Source organism: Acartia tonsa, chromosome 13 (genome assembly GCF_053477335.1).
Source record: "Acartia tonsa isolate MP-2025a chromosome 13, ASM5347733v1, whole genome shotgun sequence".
Lineage (NCBI taxonomy): Eukaryota > Metazoa > Arthropoda > Copepoda > Calanoida > Acartiidae > Acartia > Acartia tonsa.
Window position 1 is genome coordinate 24669558 of NC_137272.1, and position 22007 is coordinate 24691564.

Below are 22007 nucleotides of genomic sequence, written 5' to 3' on the forward strand. Positions count from 1 at the left end.
TTCAGTGATTAATATTTGGTATAAAATTTCTTAGCTATTTTGCCCATGGCATAAGCTGAAAAAAATATTGTCGCGTCAAAATGTATTTTTTTCTGACATGCCTTAGGTTATCATGACAACCTAAAAGACATTTTTTCAAGAAAGATTCAATGTTCTAACATGTTATATTTTATCAACTACATAATAGAAAATTATGTATCGTATGGTTTAAGTGAAAGGCATTTACACCTTTCTCCATACTCCCCCCATCCCACAAATATCTATAAGATTATTATTGCTCAATTAATTTATCTGCCATTGGTCTATCACTGCATCCGTGATAATTATATAGACGATGTCTACAAACTTTCTGATAATCCTTTCAAACCTGATCAAACAAAAATTAAAATCCTATCTCTAATAAAACTTTGGGGAAATCAGTTATTGTCAAAACAATTTGGAGAACTTCACTCAAGCTTTATCTTGGTCACCCCCCCTTCCCTCCTTCTAATTTTCAATAAATGAAAAATGCTTATTTTCAGCCTGTGCAAGGGCCAAAACCCTGGAAGGGCCCTATCCGTACGGCGTATTATACTTGCGGGGATATTCTTATCTTTATTTTACCTAAAATAGAATGAAATTTACAAAAAGTTAATTTGTGGTCAATGACACATAAATTGATCTTATACTTTTATAAACCCATAAATGAAGTTAAAAAACCGAAAAAATAAAATAATAGGTCATTTAGCTAGAAATAGATAATAATTGGGCAAAAATATTTTTAAAAAGTTTAATTTATCTTCCACTGTTCTTTCTCTCCATCTTTGCCTAATTTAGATTAGTAAAAGTTTTATGGTTTTTTTCATGGATTAGAAATAGAAAGATATTTAATCAGATTATAGGGTTTATTTATTTATCGCAGCAATGTGACACTTTTATATAACAAATTGAAAAGACGGCGTAGATAAGGTTATGATTAGATTTTGTTTTCTAATGTACACTATTATTATCTTATTATATTCCAATAGTAATAAATATTTAGATAGTTTAAAGTTGCCAAAAGGAACACCATACAATTATATTTGCACAAAATTATCCAATTTTAATGGCTTTGTGGAATTGAACTAAAAGTTTGTAATTTTGTGAAATAACAAAACAAAATAATTTTTAAACTTTTACTTTTAAATGATAATGCATTGTATTCCAAAATAAGGTGAATTATTTGTGAATGAGTTACTAAGAATAAAACCCGTTCTTAGTATATTATTTCAAAAAAAGACGCCTTTCAGCATAACTTTTTTCGAAGAAAAAAAAATTGTTTTAGTAAACAAATTGATCAAATGTTTTGTTACATTCAAACTTACACTAATTATGATTTAATTTTTTAGTATTAAAAGTTGACCTTAAAACTTATATTGAAATAACCAAAATCTAGATTTACTCATTTCAAAGGCCAAATTATAGACTGTAGCGCAAAGCACATACGCTAATTGTCGGGTAAGTAAGTATTAAGTATTCAAACATTTTAAGATTTTAAAATTAAATTTACTTCTGCCATCAGATGGTACACACAAATCATAAAGAAGTGTACGGGGAATGTATATGCTTGAAACTGGTTAAAGTCTTTTTGTTTAACTGTTTTTGTTAGTTTTACTCTATATTAATAACCAACTACTAAGGATTTTTCAGAAATATATCAAAATCTTTAACTTTAGTTCATGAAAAGTTCTCTTTGTTGATTTTGTTCTGCTATTATGCAAAAGGTGTAAAATTATGTTTACACAAGCTTAGAATTCTCATTTTTATTCAACACTAGCAAATATTCTATTAGTAACACAGTAACAATAATCATAATCATTTTACTACTTAGTTTACTTTTTAAATTTAGTGCATATTCATAACTTTAATCTACTTGTGGTTTTTATATAAATCTTTGGTAAATATTCACTATAAATCAAAACTAAATATTGCAGTCTTATCTAAAAATATAGTTTTGTCAATGAACAAGTTAGAAAAGTAGTCAAGTTTTTAAAAGAAAGATTTAAATATCAGCTAGAAGACTAACTTAACTACAATGTAGATTTGCTCATTGAAGTGGAGATTATGAATGAAAGATTAAAATATTAAAATGTGATCAAATTGGCATTGAATCTGTTTCTTTGCTTTACTAACCAACTAGAGCAATATAAACGTATCTACTTATTTTGTTATGCCTCAAGTTAAGAACTTATATTAAATCCAAAGCTTGTTAAAAATTTGTTTTTTTTTATCTTTGTAGAAAATATTCCCTTGTCTCTTCTTCATTAAATATAATTGATAGAGCAGTATCCAATTAATTCTTTCATTCTAGATAGGGTTCCATACAACAAAATATTCTTAGGGAACAGTTTGACCGAAGGACCAACAGAGAGAAAAAATCCTTTATGACATAAATTTAATAGTTAGAATTAATTGTCTAAAATAATTTTTCTCTTAAAATATTTATGCTAGAAAATTTTCAAAATAAGAAAGAATATACCAACCTTTTCAAACTTACGGTTTTTTATATATTTTGTTTGAATGACCCCACCCTGCACCTTTCAATCCCTAGTGATTTATCCGGGTATTTATCTATTTATCTGCAGTTATTATAGCCAGACTATATGTACACTACACATACTACTATATACTTATCTATATCATCTTCACTTACCTTACTAAAGTTTGTACTATAAAGTGATATAATTAAGGAAGTTGATATGTTTCAATTTATTTATATTTTTGCTATAGGTAACTTATTGTATAAATGTGTTAGGGAAGGTGGATCAAAATTAAATATAAGCGTCATGTTCCATTCCTCACCTGGCCTTGCACTATAAAACATGTTAAAGGGAGTGAAGGTTCCTTTTCCTCCTGGAAATAGCCAGAAACAAAGCATTCTTACAATTTTATTCCAAACATCAAAAAATTCTAGACCTTTATGTGACAATTTGGTATAACAATCAATTGCAAATAAAAATAGAAATTCTAATTTTATAAAATTGCCCTAGTAAACAGATAACATAATCTAGCAAACAACCAATCAACATATACAGAATACACACTTGTAGCATAGCTTTGCTACCAAAAATAATGAAAAAGTATAATTGGATATAGTCTTGACTAAAATCCTCTTAAAGCTCAGCGCGGTATTTGATGACAATGATAATTTCTTGAGTGGTAATTTTCCTTTCTATTCAAATACAAAGAGACCAAATTTTATTCTATAATTCAAACTTCTAGAGATCTTAAGGTTTAAGGCAATAAAAGAAAAATGAATATACATTCTCAATGATAATAGACGAAATATCCCTTCTAAAGATTAAAATCAATGAGAAGTTTGGACTTTTCTAGTTTTAAACTAATTAACCAAAATTCAATAAAAGTACCAAATTATTTTAACAATAATATTCTTAGCTCCTATCTAAGATAGACAGCTGAATTTTTTAGTGAAGATTCCTATGACATATGCCCATCTAATTTATACTTTGTTTTGTCCATCTGTCTAATATTTGGGGTGCTATTTCGATTCCTAGATTTTCAAGTTTTTGTGATTTTCACAACCACTTTTCAAGATAGAGGGCTGAAATTTTTCATTGATTAATTAATTTACATTCTAAATATTTTCACCAAGTTTTATTAAGATTTGTTAATTAATTGAGGTGCTAGATCGATTCCTATATTTTTGGATTTTCGTGATTTTCTAATTCATATTCAGGATTGACGGATAAATTTATCAACGATTATATATGCTTATATTCTTCATATTTCCATCAAGTTTTATTCAGATTTGTCAATTAATTGCGGTGCTAGATCGATTCCTAGATTTTTAAGTTTTCTTGATTTTAAAGGTTGCGTGATTTCCCTATTTTAACAAGTTTAAAGTTTATTGTATGACACTGCTCTATAGTAAATTTTTCCACGATATCCATTCATAATTTTTGAGCTTCGCTACTTATGGATGTTGTCATCCTTGTTTTTCTTCAGTTTTTGTGAATTTAGTAATCGGATGTAGATTTAAATTCACCACTGAAGCATAGTAGAATAAAAAGGATAAAGAGAATTAGGTTAATTATATCTACATTCTATATCTAGAGTTTATCATACTTTTTTCATGCATTTTCATACTAGAAACCTACATCTTCCTATTGAACCTCACTGAATACGTCGACAATAGGAAAAAATAATCTTATGTAAAACTAAGATACTCTGTTTATCAGCAGACTACGTTTTTAAAAATGATTTGCACTTCCTGGTTAATTAACAGATTATAAAACTTGTATATAAAAAAATAATCTATGTAGCGAAAAAGTATTAAGAGATTTGTCAATATAACTTTTACATTATTAAAAAAATATTGCAACCTTTTATTGCCATGATACTATTTATCTAAAACATTGGTTCACTTACTGAATAGAGGATTCTGCTATTTTAATTTTAGAAGTGCATTTACATATGATAATTCTTTCTAGTTTTCTTAATATAAAATGTAGTTTTTATGTGGATATATATTTGATTTCATAATAATACAAAAGAAATGAAGTTAAGAACTAGAGCAACCTAACATAGAAAAGTATATAGGTATTATGCAGTATTACAGTTTTAATAACTCACATACATTAGTTTGTTTAGTTTTTTTTGTTTACCCTATACTTTATATATTTATGCCCCTATACTTAGTGCAATTAAAATTTTAGTTTTAAGAATTATCATTAATACAAAGTAGAACGATGTCTGTCTGTTTGTTTTACCGAAGGATCTCGCTAACCGCTTAACCGATCGGGTTCTCCATGACAGGGTTGCTTCTCATAGGTCCCGGGAAGGTTTATAACTATTTACCACCACCCTCCCAAGAGAAATAACCCCTAGAAAAAATTATTCCCTCCCCCCCCAAAAAAAAAATTAAACTTAGATAACAAATGGGTTTGGAGGGGGGAGCCGACCCCCCTAATTTTTTTTTACTTTTTTCTTTAAATCTAAATTTAAAAAATGGGTTTTGGGATTCAGCTTCCCTCTTCTCAAGTGCACCTAGAGGCCTATAGGGGGGAAAAGCCGCTAGTTGTAATATAAATGAACTTAGATAAAATTATATGAATTAATATTTTTCAAGGACAGAAAATAGTTGCCTTTCAGATGAAAAAAAATATACTAACATTATCTAATTTTGTTGATATTCTATGTTGAAATGATTGTTAATATTCAGGCTGAGAACGTTGTTGGTGTTCGAGAATCTTCACCTGCCCTATTGCAAGTTGTCTCCCCACCAGTGCTTGTGAAACCTCCCCAAGATCTAAGTGTCAAGGAGGGAGAGGACGCAACTTTAAGATGCCAGGTAGTTTTTTCAACTTTTTTATCCTCATAAGATGTAGACTTTGGCCTTTTGACTTTTGTATCATGCCATGTGTCCTACTCTTAAACCTTTTTTTAATATTAAGGCTTTTATCTGTTAAAATTATTTTGTACCTCAATTTTATCTATTACTAGCGGATACGATCCAGAAGGCCTCTAGGGGCACTTGATGTGGGGGCGGAGGAAGGCGATCCCCATTTTCAATTTCAGCTGAAAAAGAAGAAGTAAAATTTTTTTTTCTATAATGAGGCAATGGTATCCTCTAATCCAAAAAAGTTATAAACCAGGACCTATAAATAGATACATTGTTAAGGAGCACAATATCGGTTCAACGGGTAGCGATATCCTTTGTGACAAATAGACAGATAGACATCCTGATACTTTTATATAAGAATACAGCAAGATTTGTTGTTGTATTGACTATGCACTCATTATGTATAGTGATAGTTACAACTTAGAAATGTTTGGTATTAATTTCAAATCCTTTCATTGCAAGAAAATCAATAATGAAATTTTGAAAGTTGTTGATAATAATGGTGATATTAATTTAATAGCCCAGATTCTGTGTCTGAATTGTTTATATTGTAATAAAACTTTACCAATTTGATCAAAACTTATCAGTTATTACTTCTATTGCAGTTCCTTATAACTATGGTATGTCGGCCTGTCCGTCATGCATTGTTGCACAACATTATAGAAACTGTATGGCATGGGAATATACCCGTTATTCTTCTAGTTTGACAAAATTTTGATACTTGTTCGTGCTATGTAAACAGTTTTATACCCTTTAATTAAATAGAAATTTGGTAGCAAATAAAATATTCAAGTTTCGGTCGTCTTTACAGTATTTATTTTAAAATGTACTTTCAATATAAATGAATTATTTTGGAATCTGACCTAATATATATTTGTGTAGGTAACAGGAGAACCTGCACCTGAAATAACCTGGAGCAGAGATTCTGACAGATCCAGTCATCTGGACAGCAGGGCTGTTATTGATCAACAGGTAAATAGATAGTAAAAAAAAATTGAGATAAAAATAGATAGATGGATACATTAGATTTAAAGTTTCATCCATATTATTAGTAAATTCAGGAAACAAAAGATAGATTGATTATATAGATTATGGATAGATAAAAAGAAAGAAGGATAGTTACCTCGCCTTAATTTTCAACTTTTCAACTAAGGGTCCCTCTCCTTCTAACTCTCCTTCTAACTCCTGCTTAACCCAACATAATTTAGATTATGCATGCAAATTTATATCAAAATATTTGTTTGTGGTCAAATTTCGGATGAAGTGAGCAATCAAATTGTATAGAATTTTCCCACTTAAAATAATGTTTTGTTCTGTTTTCAGGGAAATTTGCGAATCTACTCAGTGTTAAGTTCTGACGAAGGTCTGTACACCTGTACTGCTACAAATACAGCTGGTAGTGTCAATACTACTATGTCTCTTCTTGTTCATGGTAAGTATTCTATTTTTATGTTTTATTCAAAACAGTTGAAGGCAAAGTAGAAAATTTTCCACACAATTGTGATATTATTTTTTCTCTCTAGCGTTTTATCACATCCGCGAAGTGTTTCATATTCCATAAGAGACAATAACAAATTAGTCAATGGGAAAGGGGAAGTTTATAATGATGTAAAATATGTAATTTTGATGCTGCTGTAAAAAAAGTTCTTACAAATACCACGACCTTTTTACTAGAACGTTTTATTATTAGCTGAACCAATGTTTATCCAACGGCCGAGTTCCCAAACCGTGGGGCTAAACGGGGTTGCCGAGTTATCGTGTGCGGCCACAGGCAGCCCGCAGCCAACTGTTTTCTGGACCCGCGAAGGAGATCAGAACCTGATGTTTCCTGGCACCTCCCATGGTATTCTTCAGGTTGAAGAGGTTGGTGCATTTTTACTTTTTTATAGTTAAGCTCCTTTAAAACTCTTCTCGATGGTCGTTCATATCGTCAATTCGTTCATTTAATACTAGCAAAGGTAAAACAATGACTAAAAACTTTTTTGCCAACACAGATATATTCGATGAAAAATTAATTATTCGTTGATTTCTTAATGTAATTGGTAAATTTATATGATTTTCTTACTATTCTTACTTTGCTTCGAATAAAAAAGTAAATCGCATTGCAATTTTAAGAAAAGAAATATTTTTGCCTTGTTAACACTTTTCTCCTTCCTGTCACATTCATATCATCCACACTCAACTTAACAACAACAAAAGTCAAAAGGTATTTTCTTAAGTTAATAAATTAAATGAAAAATGTGTTTTCCAGTATGACTTCAAAACCGATTAGTATCCGGTAGATGTAGATTAGAACCGGTTATCGACAATACTTGTATTGTATCCAGTTTTCTATGAATATGAAAATGTACAGTCATAAGATTAAACTTAGTTTTTTTTAGCTCCGAAATGCCGAAGAAACTGGTTTTAATCTTATAATTGTACGTACATTTTCATATCTGCGGAAAGCTGTTTCTAATACAATGCTATAAATAACTTTTTCAAGTACAAGTCTTATTGCATATACGAATTTATTAAGACACAAATTATGCTACAAACCTTGCTTTTATATAAATTCTAGCTCAGTGTGATAATTTCTTTGGAACACTAAACACACATACACACACAGAGATAAACACATGCACACAAAATACAGAAAAATGTGAAATCCTATTTTAAGTTTAACAAGAAAAAGTTTGTTCTAAGCCATTCCTGGACAAATTTAAGTTGAATGTATAACTTTACATATTACAAGAAGCTGACAAATAGGGGAGAAAATACTATTTTCAAGATTTCACAAAGTTTAGTTTACAACACTTTGACTAAAGCAAAATGTTTAACAATTCTTTTTATTTTATTTTATAAAATTTTCTAATAGAAATAAAAAAAAAGTTTTTTTCTATCTCTATTTTTGATTATTTGATCACAATGAAAAAAAGATCTACATCTGTCAGTTAGTGAAAGTAACTCTGTGTAAATAGATTTTTTCATTTACTTCATGTTTAGATTTCGTGATTTTTAATAAGAAAATTTAGTTGTAAAATTATATTTACATTGAAGCTTAACAAACGCTTTCTATCTGTATATATTAATTCCTAATTCATCTGACGAAATTTTGTATCATATCGTGTAAGGTTCGAAAACCTGTAAAACAATCGAAATTTAGCTTTAAAAGTACTTAAATGACGTTTAGAATCTAAATAAAAATTTATTAAAGTAAGATGCATTTACCTATAAAATTATGAATTTGGGTATTAATTTAAACTGCACGAAATTTCTTAAAACCTACAGAAAATATTAAAATAGTAAAGGGGAAAAAATATTTTAATATTTCACAAAAGCAACTACGGGGATAAATATAGGAATGTGTTGGAAAAGCAAGAATACAGGGATTGGACAGTAGACGTTATATTAATCTACCCTCAAATTTAATATGTACAGTTCTACGGTCTAGCTCCGGCGGCTTATATTTTTTAAAGGGAAAAAAGGACTATTGATTGAATTATGGACCATAGTCCACTCCCTCCGTGACAGGAAAAACAATATTATAAGTGAAAAGTTATTGTAAGGCTTATTGTAAAGTTTGGTATAATATATTCTATTGCCTTTACTCACCCTCTAGCTATAGGGTGCTGCAAATATTAAAACCATATTTATAGAAAATCAAAATAAGTTTGATAAAATTACTAGATTTTGCCTATACAGTATCTCTTGTCCAACTAATTGTCCTTTAAATATTATAATTATGGAATAGGGCATTTTCTTTATTTTCAAGTTATAGTACTTTTTGTTCTTTATAAACCATTTAGGGTGAAATTGAACAAAGACGCCAAAGTTTAAATGTTTTCCTAACTTTATACATTTTATAATTTGTAATATTATATCAATATCAACATAATAAAATAAACATAGTATATATATTTAATTTAAAGTTTAGTTAGACAATTAAATTTTGAGACATAATTTCCGTGGCTATGTTTTCCCTATGTCTATTGTCTGATTATAATTATAATTGAACCTAAACTTTGTTTCAAAGTTTATCTAGACATTAAGCAATTTAGAATAATTAAATTTCATGCTGCTCTTAAAAGCAGAGATTTTTCTAAATTATCCTAATTAGTTTAAAAATGTATATTAGGTATGAATATTTATCAAGCCTTTGTACATTTAAGATTTTTAGATTCAACTTAAGCTTTCTACCATTTAAGCAATTTTATACCATATTGTCATATTTTTGCGTTCGAGGTTGAAAGCACTAGTGCTCCATAATATTTTGTATTGACAACTGTATGATTAAGAGAATTTTGCTTTGTTGTATTTTGATTTGACCATCCTTGTTTACTAAAAACTTGCATTATTCAAAAAGATAATTTAAATTTTGAGTCCCCCTACCTCCCTCCAATTCTTTCTTTAACTATGATGATTACAAATACTGTGAAATGGCAGCTCTATTCATAGACAAAGGATATCACTCTCGGAAAAAATCTATTTTACACTAACTTTATTACCCTTTTCTTACTTAGTTTATTGATTTTATTTATGATTGAAGGCAGATAGTCTTTGCTATAGATGCAATATCCCGTGTCCATGCACCAACCAGCTATAAAAGCCTGTATCACAAATCAAATAATATCTAACCTATAAGAAACAAAACCTCTAACAACATTGTTCTTTATTTATAATGGTTTATTAAGAAACCGTATGGGAATTATGTAAAACAGTCAGAAATTACATACTTCGGTGATTCAAATTAGTCCATGTCATACTGAATAAGTCATTAGTAGAAACATTAAAAAATAATTGATTTTCTTAAAAATAAAAAAGTAACCTATCAAAGAAGGAAATTTAATTTTGACACGACCTTTGCTGTACTAAAGAGTAACATAGGGGAATTTTAAACTAAACAACTGTATCATGTGATCATTTACTTTCGAAAAAACTAGAAACAAAACAGTTATTTTTTAAAGTTTGGTTCAGCTTAAAACAAATTATTTGGGTATATATTTGGAAAACAAATATATTAATATTGTTTGCCTGGTCTTTAAGATCTTATGAAAGAAGACAATTGAATTGTGCTTTTTAGAAAAGACTCGTCTTTTTTTCGGATTTTTCTCTTCTTTATATTTTATCAACCAACTTAGATTTTTTGAAAGAACTTAAAATTAATTGTAGGATATAAAAATGACCTAATTTTCTACATACACATATACTATTCAAAAATGTAGGCTTACATTTATCAACTAACTTTTTAAAAACTATCTTTATTTCACTGTGAAATGGTGCGATTTTTAATTCTCTAGAGATTGGGTAAAACTAATTTATTACTTGCACAAGATTAAACCAAATACAATTGATTTTAGTATTTCTATCCTATGTTCACACCCATACACACACACACACACACACACACACACACACACACACTGAAAATGTAACTTGTGCAAAACGGTGTGAGCTTTATAAAGCATTGAGAGGGGAAAGAAATAATTTCTTAATCAAAAATTTTCTTGATAATAGGTTTGATTTTTTCATTTAAAGAGTTGCAAGATTTCTAACTTTGGTTCAGTTATGGTTAAAAAAGAAACCTTTGATACTGCTTTTAACTACTTTTTGTTAATCTTATTAGCCGTTTACAAAAACTTAATTCAAATGACATAAACATAAACAACCAATCGAATTATCACATAGGAATTTAACAATTTTTTTGTTTAAAAAATTTAAAAAATTTCAGTTGAAATAAACCCATAAAAAATTCCCCCTGCAGACAGAGAAATTTTGCAGATATTATAATTTCTTTGTGTAAAAGTATAAATTGGAGCTAATTCTTAGGCAGGGGTGTGCGCTAGATTTTTACGAGGGAGGGGGGGGGGGGGCACACTTCATTTATTTAGGCTATTAACATAATAACATAAAATAAACCAAAGTTAATTAAAGAGTCCATTTTTTGGGATTTTAAAGCCCAACACATATTTTTCTTAAGGGTTTAAATTCTTCATTATTTTTTAGATGGGTTTTCACTCCCCTCAACCACACTCCATCACGCCTTGATTCTCAAACATAAAAAGAATAAATTTAAAGTCTCTTTTAATAGAAAGGGGTTAAGGATGAAGAAACACAATAGATTTGCATAAATTTTAACAGAATTTTTTTTCTTCTCTATTTTCGAAAGTAATAGTTCTAATTGCCTTTTAAATCTAGATTAAAAATGATGAAATCTTTCATTTGCATTTGGGTTATTTTGGAAGGAATGGGTATTTAACTTCTAAATCACTATTTTATCAATAAAAAGGTTTGAGCCTAATTGTTTATTTTCGCAGATAGAATATCCTTTCCAGGTTTCATGCACAATGTCATAAATACTCAGGATCTGTATCTCAAACCATATGTTCTTTATACAAAATTTCAGGGACCTGCAGCCGAGACTCAGATAACGCGACTTTGCACATTATTAGTTGAACTAACTGACTGCTCTCTTAAAGCCGGGTGTTATTTAGATTTGTGCTTGCAATTAAACTTTAAAATATATGTACTTGTACATACCTAAATATGAAATAAACTGCTGTCGAAAAAATATTTCTGGCGAGCCATACAAAGTACTCAAATTATATCATGTAACATAAAATTAAACAGACATGCATTTCTGCTTCTAAATCATATATAGAAAGAGTTTAGACACCATTTCATTAAAATTGAGGATTAATAATGATGTGATATTTCTATTTTATATAAATGAATCCATAAATAAAATAATTAAACAATGAAAAAGTATTAAAAAATAGATAAGCTAAAGCATGAGAATTTATTACCTTTTAAACTTTGTTACTTCTCTTTAGTTATTTTCTCCATGATCTAAATAGACTGTTCATATAAAAAGCATTTAGATTTTCTGGACATATTTGGGTTATACTTTTATAAAAAGAAGTGTAAAAATTAGATTTGCAGTATCTTAAACTCTGCACAGTGGTATAATTTATAAACTAAATAATACATTATAAAATGTTTCTTGCTTCTTATTTGTGGTGTATTAATAAACTCCAGACTAATGTAAGTGTAAGAAGATAAAATATAGAAAAAAATCCAGGTAGAAAATTCTGCCTGACTAGCCTGAAATAGAATTCAAACTTTTGAAAGAACCAAAAGTTCTTCTGGCTTTTAGTAAAATCGCATGATTATAGAAATTATCCAGATATATTATTTAAATAAATGTCTTTTTCAATAATATACTAAAATCCAGAAGGACTGACATTCGGCCATTCACATTGGATTAAAACTGTATATTATTTGCGTAAAATTGTACAAAATTAAATTTAGTAAAAAAAGACTAAGAAATATTTGGACAAAAGTAATGATATTGGCATTTTCGATATATTTTCTTTAAATAAGTATTATTTCAGTTTTGTTTAAACTGGACAATTATACAATTTAAGTTGGTGATAGGTTTTTGTTGCACAAGCGAGACCTTTCTTTAATTTTCCACGAAATATTTGAGTTTTTCAATTCTATACTTTATCTTCTTTACGCTTCCAGAAACTCTTGTGGTTTTACCACTGTGTGGAAATGAATCTGTGGTATGGTGGAGTGCATCCCATTACAACAATTCCCACAAAAAGATTTTCTGCAATCTTGGAAAGAAATAAAATAGGATAATTTCTTTATTCTTTATCATCCAACCTATTTCTAACAGCAAAGCTTTCTACATTTAGGGTGTGGACTACGTAACTGATAGCTTTGATAATGAATTTTTTTGCATCATCTAATCATTTCCCTAGATATTTTAAATTTGGAATACAATTCCTGTACGTTTAAATCAATATATAAAACACATATCATCTCTAAAATTAGTATCAGAGAGTTTCTAAAATATGTTTGAAAATGGTCATATTGGTTAGATTTTTTATTTCATAATTTAAAAGTACTTCAGTATTATTTATATTTATTGACATTTACACAAAAAAATTATGTTCAGATTTCTAATGTTTATCAATATTCTATTTCCCAAGAATTTTAGAAAGAATTAGCTTTAGTTGGAATGTTCTGGGGTAAAAAGTCTGATTTGTTTAGCTTCGCTTTATTAGATTTTGTCATCCCTGTAGACTAAAGATTAGTTTTCATTTGTTCTAGATAATTTACTTTACATAATTGGGTTTCCCAAAACTTGCATTGGATTCTAATTATTAAAAAATAGTTTTTTTTCATTAGTTTCGGGTGCAACAGTGTTTTATAAGTTGAAGATAATCTATTTGGTAAACTTAAACATTGTTAGAGTAGCATTCCATTGTGGATATGTTGGCTTAAATAAATTATATGATCAAGTAAATATATCATTTAAATTTGCTTTTACAATGCAATTAGCATGTAGGGATTTGACCATTTTACTGAAATAATATATTTGATATACGTACACCATAGTGTCTAAACTAGGAACCAGGGTTTATATGATGTACTATTGTTAAGATATTATTTAGCAATCAAAAACAGTATATTCCTAAAGATTATTTTAGATAGCTATAACAAATTTAAGTTCATAAACTTTGGTCAAATAATGCGCGAGTCTTTAAAATCTAACAAACAACATATTAAAATTAGATGCTATTTTGAACAAGCAAAATGAAAACAATATCATTTTGAGACTGTACTACTAAATATCTTTGAGTGACATTCGGACAGGCACGGCCTAATTATATATTTTCCACGCTACTAAAAATGTCAAATTTATTAGTTGATTTATAGGAACATATTGAAGGACATGTCAGGCTTTTAAAGGTAAAGTTTTCTACCCACTAGAAACACGTGCACACTTTAAACTTGGATGCCATCGTAGGTTAACTTTTAATCCTGCTAATTTATCATACGAGTAACAATACATTTTCAACCATTTTTTTATAAACTGGGGGTTTGTTTTCATTTTTATGATATTTTATCTTCTTTAACATCTTTGCCTATTTTTAACGTTAGCTATAATTATAAACCTTGATTGTATGACCTTTGTCTTGTAGTCTTAAATGTTTTTTTTTCTGTCTATGAACCGTGGCAAAATGGTGCAGTAAAAAATATATTTTATTAGCATCCTAAGTTTAAGAAAAATTTAAAGCACTTTTATGTTGTTTTGAGTATATGTTTTACTCTCTCACATACCTCAATACTAAAGTTATGATTGATTGTAAATTGAATTGCTGCCACACACAATGGCATCAGTAATTTATATTTGTGCAAAATTTAAAAAATATTTTAAACTTAGTCGAAGCACAGCTACTATATAACTAGGTATAGCCTACCAGCTTGACAATCAGCAAAATACAGTGATGTTTGTATTTTCAACACAACCACCTGGTTGTTTGCCATATACGCTAACACGATTGTTGTAATACTCTAGATATGGGGCTGATATATGTTTCAGTGTTTCAGTGTCAAAAATATCAAGTTAAAAAGCATGTCTATTCAGGTTAGGTTAGTTAATATACAAATAAGCCTCCATGATAGGTAAGGTATTTAAAAACCTATAAGATGGTTTAAAATAGGTTAGGTTAAGTGTCCACTCTGATGTTTGTAACTCCTGCATTTTTCCTAGGACTTTAAATATGTAGCGCTATACTAATTTTATTTTTAAGAAGAATTTTATTGAACCATAGTGAAGTATTAAATAAAATGTATAGGGAAAGTTGGTAGTCATTTTTCATCTATCCAATATAATTTCAAATTTTATTGTGCCATAGTTCCTTCCCCACACACACACAGAATTATAAATTATCTCATAGAAATATTTTCATTTATTCTCATTCCTTTTATTTGAAAAAATAGATTCAAATAAAATTTGACGTATTTCAAATAGATACTTATTGTGGTTCTGACGTCGGTACATAAGTCCTTGACGGCAGCTCTCCATATTAACATAGTAATGTTAAAATCATCCTGTCTATTTCAAAACCAGCATTAAAACTTATTAAAAAAAAATCTTGAAATACTTACAACTCCATTACTTAAGATACCCGTGCATATATTTTAAAATTTAACATTGATTTGTTTTGTTTCTACCTTGTTTTTGGAATATTTTAGCCTTAGACTAATATATATTTTTTTTTAGGATGGAAGTTTGATAATAAATGGAGTAAGGGTTGAAGACGAAGGAAATTATGTTTGCTCTGCTCTATCTGCGGCAGGTTAGACTTTAGATTTAGAATTTTAGTTGTTTCACTATTTTGAAGAGCAAAAGAAAATAGGTTAAATTTAAAGCTTTATTAAAAAGAGCCATATAAAGATGCTTTCTTTAAAGACACCCGTAGTAGGATAACCAACTTTATGATTACACATTTTTTTGTTTACATTTACCTATTATTTATACGTCTTATTTAACAGTTTCAATAATTAGGATGTATTGAAGTAGAACACCTGTCATACTCATGCAAATAAAGAGTAAGATTAGACTTCAAATACTGGTTTGATGTTAAAATATTCCTCATAGGACATGTTGTATAGTTTATACTTAAACATTCCTTTACATTCTAAAGTTGTATATTATCCCTAAACAGGAAAATTGTATAGTAAATACAACAACAATATTTCTTTTAGGTTCCATATCTGCTCGTGCATATCTGGAGGTTCAGTCCTTAAAGGATTCTGCACCACCAGTGATTGGTATAGGCCCAACCAATCAGACACTACCATTAGGCACGGAGGCGAGGTTGCCGTGTAAACCCGTAGGTAACAATTATATTTCAATAATGAATAGCCAAAATCTAGATGAAAATATGTTAGCAGATTATTGAAAATGGCAACCTATATGCTTTCATTTTCTTTAAAAATTTCAGATATTCATTAGAAAAACGGGATTCCAACGTTATTTCCAACGTTAAATAGAACAATATTGAATATTCTTAATTTAATTTTCCTAAACTAAGTTTCTTCAATTGCCCTGTCTTGTTCACATAAAAAATAGCAACATTTTATTAATTTTTTTTTAGGAACGGACGGTCCATCAGTTTCATGGTTAAAAGATTCTGAACCTGTGTCTGAGTTGGCTGATAGAATGTCTTTGCTGCAGGATGGAACTTTATATATTCTTGGTAATACTATCCATCTATCTATCAATTATTTTATCTAATACTGTAAAATATGATAAGAATAAATTAAGGTATCAATAGCAATGCTCTGTGCATTTTTCATTTAACTCCCTTAATCCTTTACTAAAAAGTATTTGTATGGCTTCTTATTCCAGGCAATATAGCATTTAATATAGAAGTATTATTTTTAATATTTAAGTTATGTAAGAATTGTCAATTTTTTTCCTTTATCATTATATTAGCTGCAAATCTACATCAAAATTATTTTTAATATATCTTTATGTCAGATCATAAAATTTATTAACTCTTGTGCTTTTTATGTCCGTTTGTCTTTAAATGTTTTTGACAAAATGTGATCTTTAAGCGAGAAATTGGATTTACTTGACTGCCATAGATATAAATATGTTAATTTTGATTCAATGTTAATTAATTACTCTTTTTAGAATTGAATAAGAGTGACCAAGGACTGTATACATGTGTGATAAGTTCAGCTAGTGGAGAGACAAGATGGTCTTCATATTTGTCTGTGGAGAATCCAAAAAATCCAAACATTATTTTTCATAGGTAATTACTATGTTTTATTTACAGTAAATGTCATTGAAGCTTGTATTTTTCCAATTCCTCTAAACAGCCCTCATCGCTTCTAATATTTTTGATTCCAAATGTCTTCAATTAATCAAATTAGGTTAAGCATATTCGAATATAAAGTCAAGTTTTAGTTGTAGGGTACATAGAATACCTAAAGTATATGGTAATAAGTTGAATTTGTAAGTTTTAAATCAAGGTATTAATCAAGCTAACAATATGACACGTCTAACATTGCATCATTTGCTATCATTTCTAACGATTATTGAACCCAAAAATTTTTCGACGTTTTTCTTTACACATTTGATCCCGGGGGTAAAGAAGTCGTAATATAAATGATATTTTAGATCACCCGACCCATCTACGTATCCACGACCTCCCACAGAAGTACGAATTTTGGATGTATCAGCGACATCTATCAAGTTGAAATGGAAACAGAATTTATTCTCTGGCGCTTCTCCCGTGATAGGTAGGCATATCTCAGTTATATTTGCTAGTGTTTCGCCCCTAGCAACCAAGATTGTAAAGATAAGAAACCTTAATACTTTATCATGTCTTTACTAAGAGGATAGACGTAGTATAATAGAATAAAAATGACATCCGAAATAATTTTTAAAAATTATTCATTAAACGTTTTGCTTATGTCACACTGTTATTAATTACTTGTATTTCTTGAAAGTTTTTATTCATTGTTCATATTTTTTCAAGTCCTTTTTACTCAACTGATATTATTTTATAATTATATATATATAAAAAAAACAAAATTTACAAACTGCTTTTGATTTTTAATATAATTTTAATTAAAGTTTTTAATCCTAAAAACTATTGTAGGGTATACAATTGAGTACTACAGCCATGAACAACAAACTGGTTGGGTTGTGGCATCTTACGGGTATGTTAAATCATATTTCATCATTCAATGAATATATCAGTGTACCCTGTAAACCTTAATAGTTACATAGAAATATTACTTTTAACTTTGAGTATAAGATCTGTATTTTTTTGCAAAAATGTGAAGAGAAGGAAAAGATATTTTCTACTTTCTTATAGCCTTTATTATTGTGCAAATCTTATAATATCTCAGTATTATACAAGTTATATAATAACAAGGATGGCAACATTCATAATAGCGAAGCATGATGTATTACACAAAAGAACATTTAAAAATATAGAGTTACGAATTTAAATTTTGTGTTTTAAGAAACATGATATAATAAAGAATTTTCTATTAAATGCGGTGTTAATCTTTACGCCCAATATAACAAATTATACGTCTATACATTTTGGGACTTTTGAATTGCCTAAATGCCCGAGGATTGACCATTTAAAAAATAAATCAATATTACATTTTTAACATAAAAAACTTTTACCACCAAAGGTGAAGTTTAAAATGTTTATTAAATGTTATTAAAGAAGTTTTAATAACAATTATACGTTAGTCTTTTAGAATGCCGTTGATAGTTTTAAATCTATTTTACAATTATCTGATTAACACATATTGAAGAAAAGCTTCGCTTTTAATAAGATACATACAGTACCACATAACTTATAAATATATCATAAATAATGCACGAACAAGGGATAAAGAAGCCATATTTTTCCTTGCAGTGAAAATCATTATACAACCTAAAAAAGGGATAGATAAATTTGCTTTGATGTTGTCGAATGCATTGAAGGTTCGTTAGCGTAGGAAAAAGAAAAAGGCCCTTTAAGCAAAACTAAATAAGATGCATTTTTAGGACAAAAATCAAAGTGTTTGTTAATATATTAATAAGGTATTCGAAATATAAATAGTTGAAATGTTAACGAGTCTATGAAATCATTATTTCTATTCTATGTGTCCAATGAGATCTCGTCAACAAACCCCCTAACTTAAATAATATTCTTATTAAGCAAAAGTTGAGCCTATATAGAATGTAAAAAGTACAATTACCTAAATGTTTGATATAGTGTCCAAAATATGTTGAGATAGTTTTATCACCCTACTCACCCCTCCCCATTCTTTCTCATTCTCTATCTATGTTACTCTTTACCATTATTATGAGATGTAATATCTTTTATAGGCGTTTTTGCATTTAACCAAAATGCACGTTGTAAATTGTAACTACTATGTAAAAGTTTTTTTTTGTAGTTATCATATCAACATAAGTAGGTATCATAATATCATCAGAATAATTTTTGAAAAAGGCGAAAGTTTAAAGAAGTTATTTGGTTCAATTTCTCAATGCTACAATTAAAGGGAGAGGCTACTAAATATTAACATTTTGTGAAAATTTAGAAGTCAAATCTACTTTAAAAACATATTTCCTAAAATAAATGTCCATTTAGATAAAAAGAAATGAGAACTAGAACACCACAGGGCGCTAAATTGAAAGAATACCACTTTTGCACGCAAACTGGAGGGGTGTTCAGGGAGTTAGGGTTAGGACAGTTGACAATAAATTATCCTTTCCTAACCAAATTCTAATAATGCCCTCAGAGACTGTACATATTGGTTAGAAAATGAATTGAATAGTCATTGTTTTTCCTTATTCCCTGAGTTGTACATAGTAGGGTAAGGTGGGTAAATACAAAGTTTTTGATAAATGATTTTATTTCCCCCTCTATCTACTATCTCAATACTTATTAGAAAAACCTAAATAGTATAACATCATATCATAACATTTATATCATAGAAACAAGGGGACGATTCTGCTTAAGGTTTTAACAAGAAAGGTAATTTACAGAAATTTTTGTCATATCCTATAATGATACATTTTTTGTCTTTTAACATCTTACTTACCTTTTAAGAGAAGAAAGGTCCTGGAATCATTAATTTAGGCTATTTTGTTATTAATTTTAGGTCTTAAGACGGTTTTAATCTACCCATATGCCCTCACACTTTACCTTTTACTTCAGACGAAAAGTGGTGAGGTTACAGCCGCTAGCTTATTTATATTTGTATTTATAAAAACTTGCTTTAACAATTTTCTCCCCCAGGTGGATGGTCTATCCCCCCATTATTGCTGCAATAATAGTTCAAAATATATGTATATGTATTTTTTTTGGAGGGGGGCATAAATCTATAAACAAGGTAGAACGATGTCTGTCTGTCTATTTTTTTGTACGGAAGGATCCCGCTAACTGCTGATCCGATCGGGTTCTCCTTAACAGTGTAGCTTGAAGCTTCTCATAGGTCCTGGGAAGGTTTATAACTATTTTTGAGAAGGGTACCACCACCCTTACAAGAAAAATCTAAATTAAAAAAATGGGTTTTGGGATTCAATTCCCCTCTCACCAAGGCCCCGAGAGGCTTTTAGAGGCGAAGCCGCTAGTATTTATAAAAATTAAGTATTTTTATTACGGAGACTTATTTATTTTTTCTTTCTTGTAAAATAAAATATTTTTTCTCTTATTTCTAATTATATTTGATTCTTTTAAGGTTTCTTAATTAATTTCAAAATGATATATGGTCTTTGTTTGTTTTTAAGGTTAATTAACCAGTACAATAGCGCAGCAATAAAATACAATATAAACAGTAATAATATATGAGGAAATCTTTTGTCAAATTAAAGAAATGTAAAATAGAATTAGATAGTAAACATATAAAACAATAAAAATTTCAGGGTAAAGTCCCTTTCGTGACAATGTGTAAGGGTCGTTTCGTAGTTTTTAATAGGTTATTTTAGGTTATGTTGGGTTAGGTGATTGTCCCGCATTGTTAGAGCCTCCGAGGGAGCTAGAAATAGAAGAAAATCTACTGTGAAAATACGACGAAAAGCCCCTTAAGAGGTGTTGCCACGACAGGGACTATACCTTTATTTCGTAAAGGTTAAAAACCTTTTATAAACTAGAAGGCTTGACCCAATATTAGCCTAAGTAAAGAGTAATTGTGATCTTAAAAATAGTTTTTATTATTTTTTTTTAGAATTACTGGCGACTCTTCTACAGTAACCAATCTCAGGAAAAATTATTAAAGAATTAGAAGAAAACAAGGATGACAACTTCCATAGGTCGCGAAGCACAAAAATCATGAATGGGACTACAGACACGGAGATTTTAAAGAGTATTTGTTAAAACAAGAATTACGAAAAATTACATAACGAAACCTTTGTCGCATATCTTTTATATTTTTTAGCATGACTAACATACCGACTGACAAAGTAAGATGCATACTGGATTCTCATTGGTATAGGAAATCTTCACACTAAAAATTAGCCGTCTATCTTGAATAACAGTCGAAAAATTTCCTCCATAGCATTACGAACTGACTGACGGACTGATTGACGGACGATCAGACAGACAAAGTGAATTAAAGAATAGCTTCGCTACTGATAATAACTTTCCGCTGGTGTTTTGTGAAAGTTGGGGCACTAATTTTATATTTACAGTTAAGACTTAAAAAAACGTATTTCAATTAATTTATTCGTTATCTGTATGTTACAGTGAGAGATGTGTCGATAAATCATTTTTTTTAAAGTAGCTGGCAGCAACAAAGACAGCTTCGTAAAATAATCTTAAAATTGCTTTATTTGAGTTATTTAATATAAATGTTTTTTTTCTTCTCTGTATTACATTTTTGATTATACAAGAACATTTAATGTAAGTGGTTTGTTAAATCAATTAAATCGTCAGGATGCTAAAGGCACCCCTTCCTCCTTTATGGACTTGTGTTTAAACCACTGATGATCATGACAAGTAAATTTAAAATGAAAAGTCTTTATTCTATACATGGCTCATAAATAAAATAAGACTACAGAGTGGCTTATGTGATACTTATCATAAACAACACCAAAAAAAGAGATTTTTAGTTTTATAAATATAGAAAGGATGGCAGTAAAAAGATGTTGATAGGTAAAACTGAAGCATAAGTACTCAAACTAAAGTATAGTTACACACATAGTTAAACTTGTAAATACATACATAGTGAGGGAGACTATCCTTATACTAAAGTAACAGGATGTTTGTCTGTCTGTGTGTACCGAAGGATCTCGCTAACCGCTGAACCGATCGGGTTCTCCTTAACA

General features: G+C 29.1%; 1 protein-coding gene across 2 annotated transcripts in view; it reads left to right on the forward strand.

Annotated features, from left to right (window-relative positions):
- Positions 1–22007, forward strand: part of LOC145335011 (roundabout homolog 1-like) — a 107501-nt gene that overhangs the window by 47207 nt on the left and 38287 nt on the right. For both annotated transcript variants that reach the window (XM_080180682.1, XM_080180683.1), the window contains exons 8-18: positions 5201–5329; positions 6263–6352; positions 6704–6812; positions 7071–7243; positions 15441–15516; positions 15926–16057; positions 16318–16419; positions 16860–16980; positions 17349–17470; positions 17833–17893; positions 20909–20941. In XM_080180682.1, the coding sequence (XP_080036808.1) occupies positions 5201–5329; positions 6263–6352; positions 6704–6812; positions 7071–7243; positions 15441–15516; positions 15926–16057; positions 16318–16419; positions 16860–16980; positions 17349–17470; positions 17833–17893; positions 20909–20941 (1148 nt within the window). The remainder of the gene's footprint in view (positions 1–5200; positions 5330–6262; positions 6353–6703; positions 6813–7070; positions 7244–15440; positions 15517–15925; positions 16058–16317; positions 16420–16859; positions 16981–17348; positions 17471–17832; positions 17894–20908; positions 20942–22007) is intronic.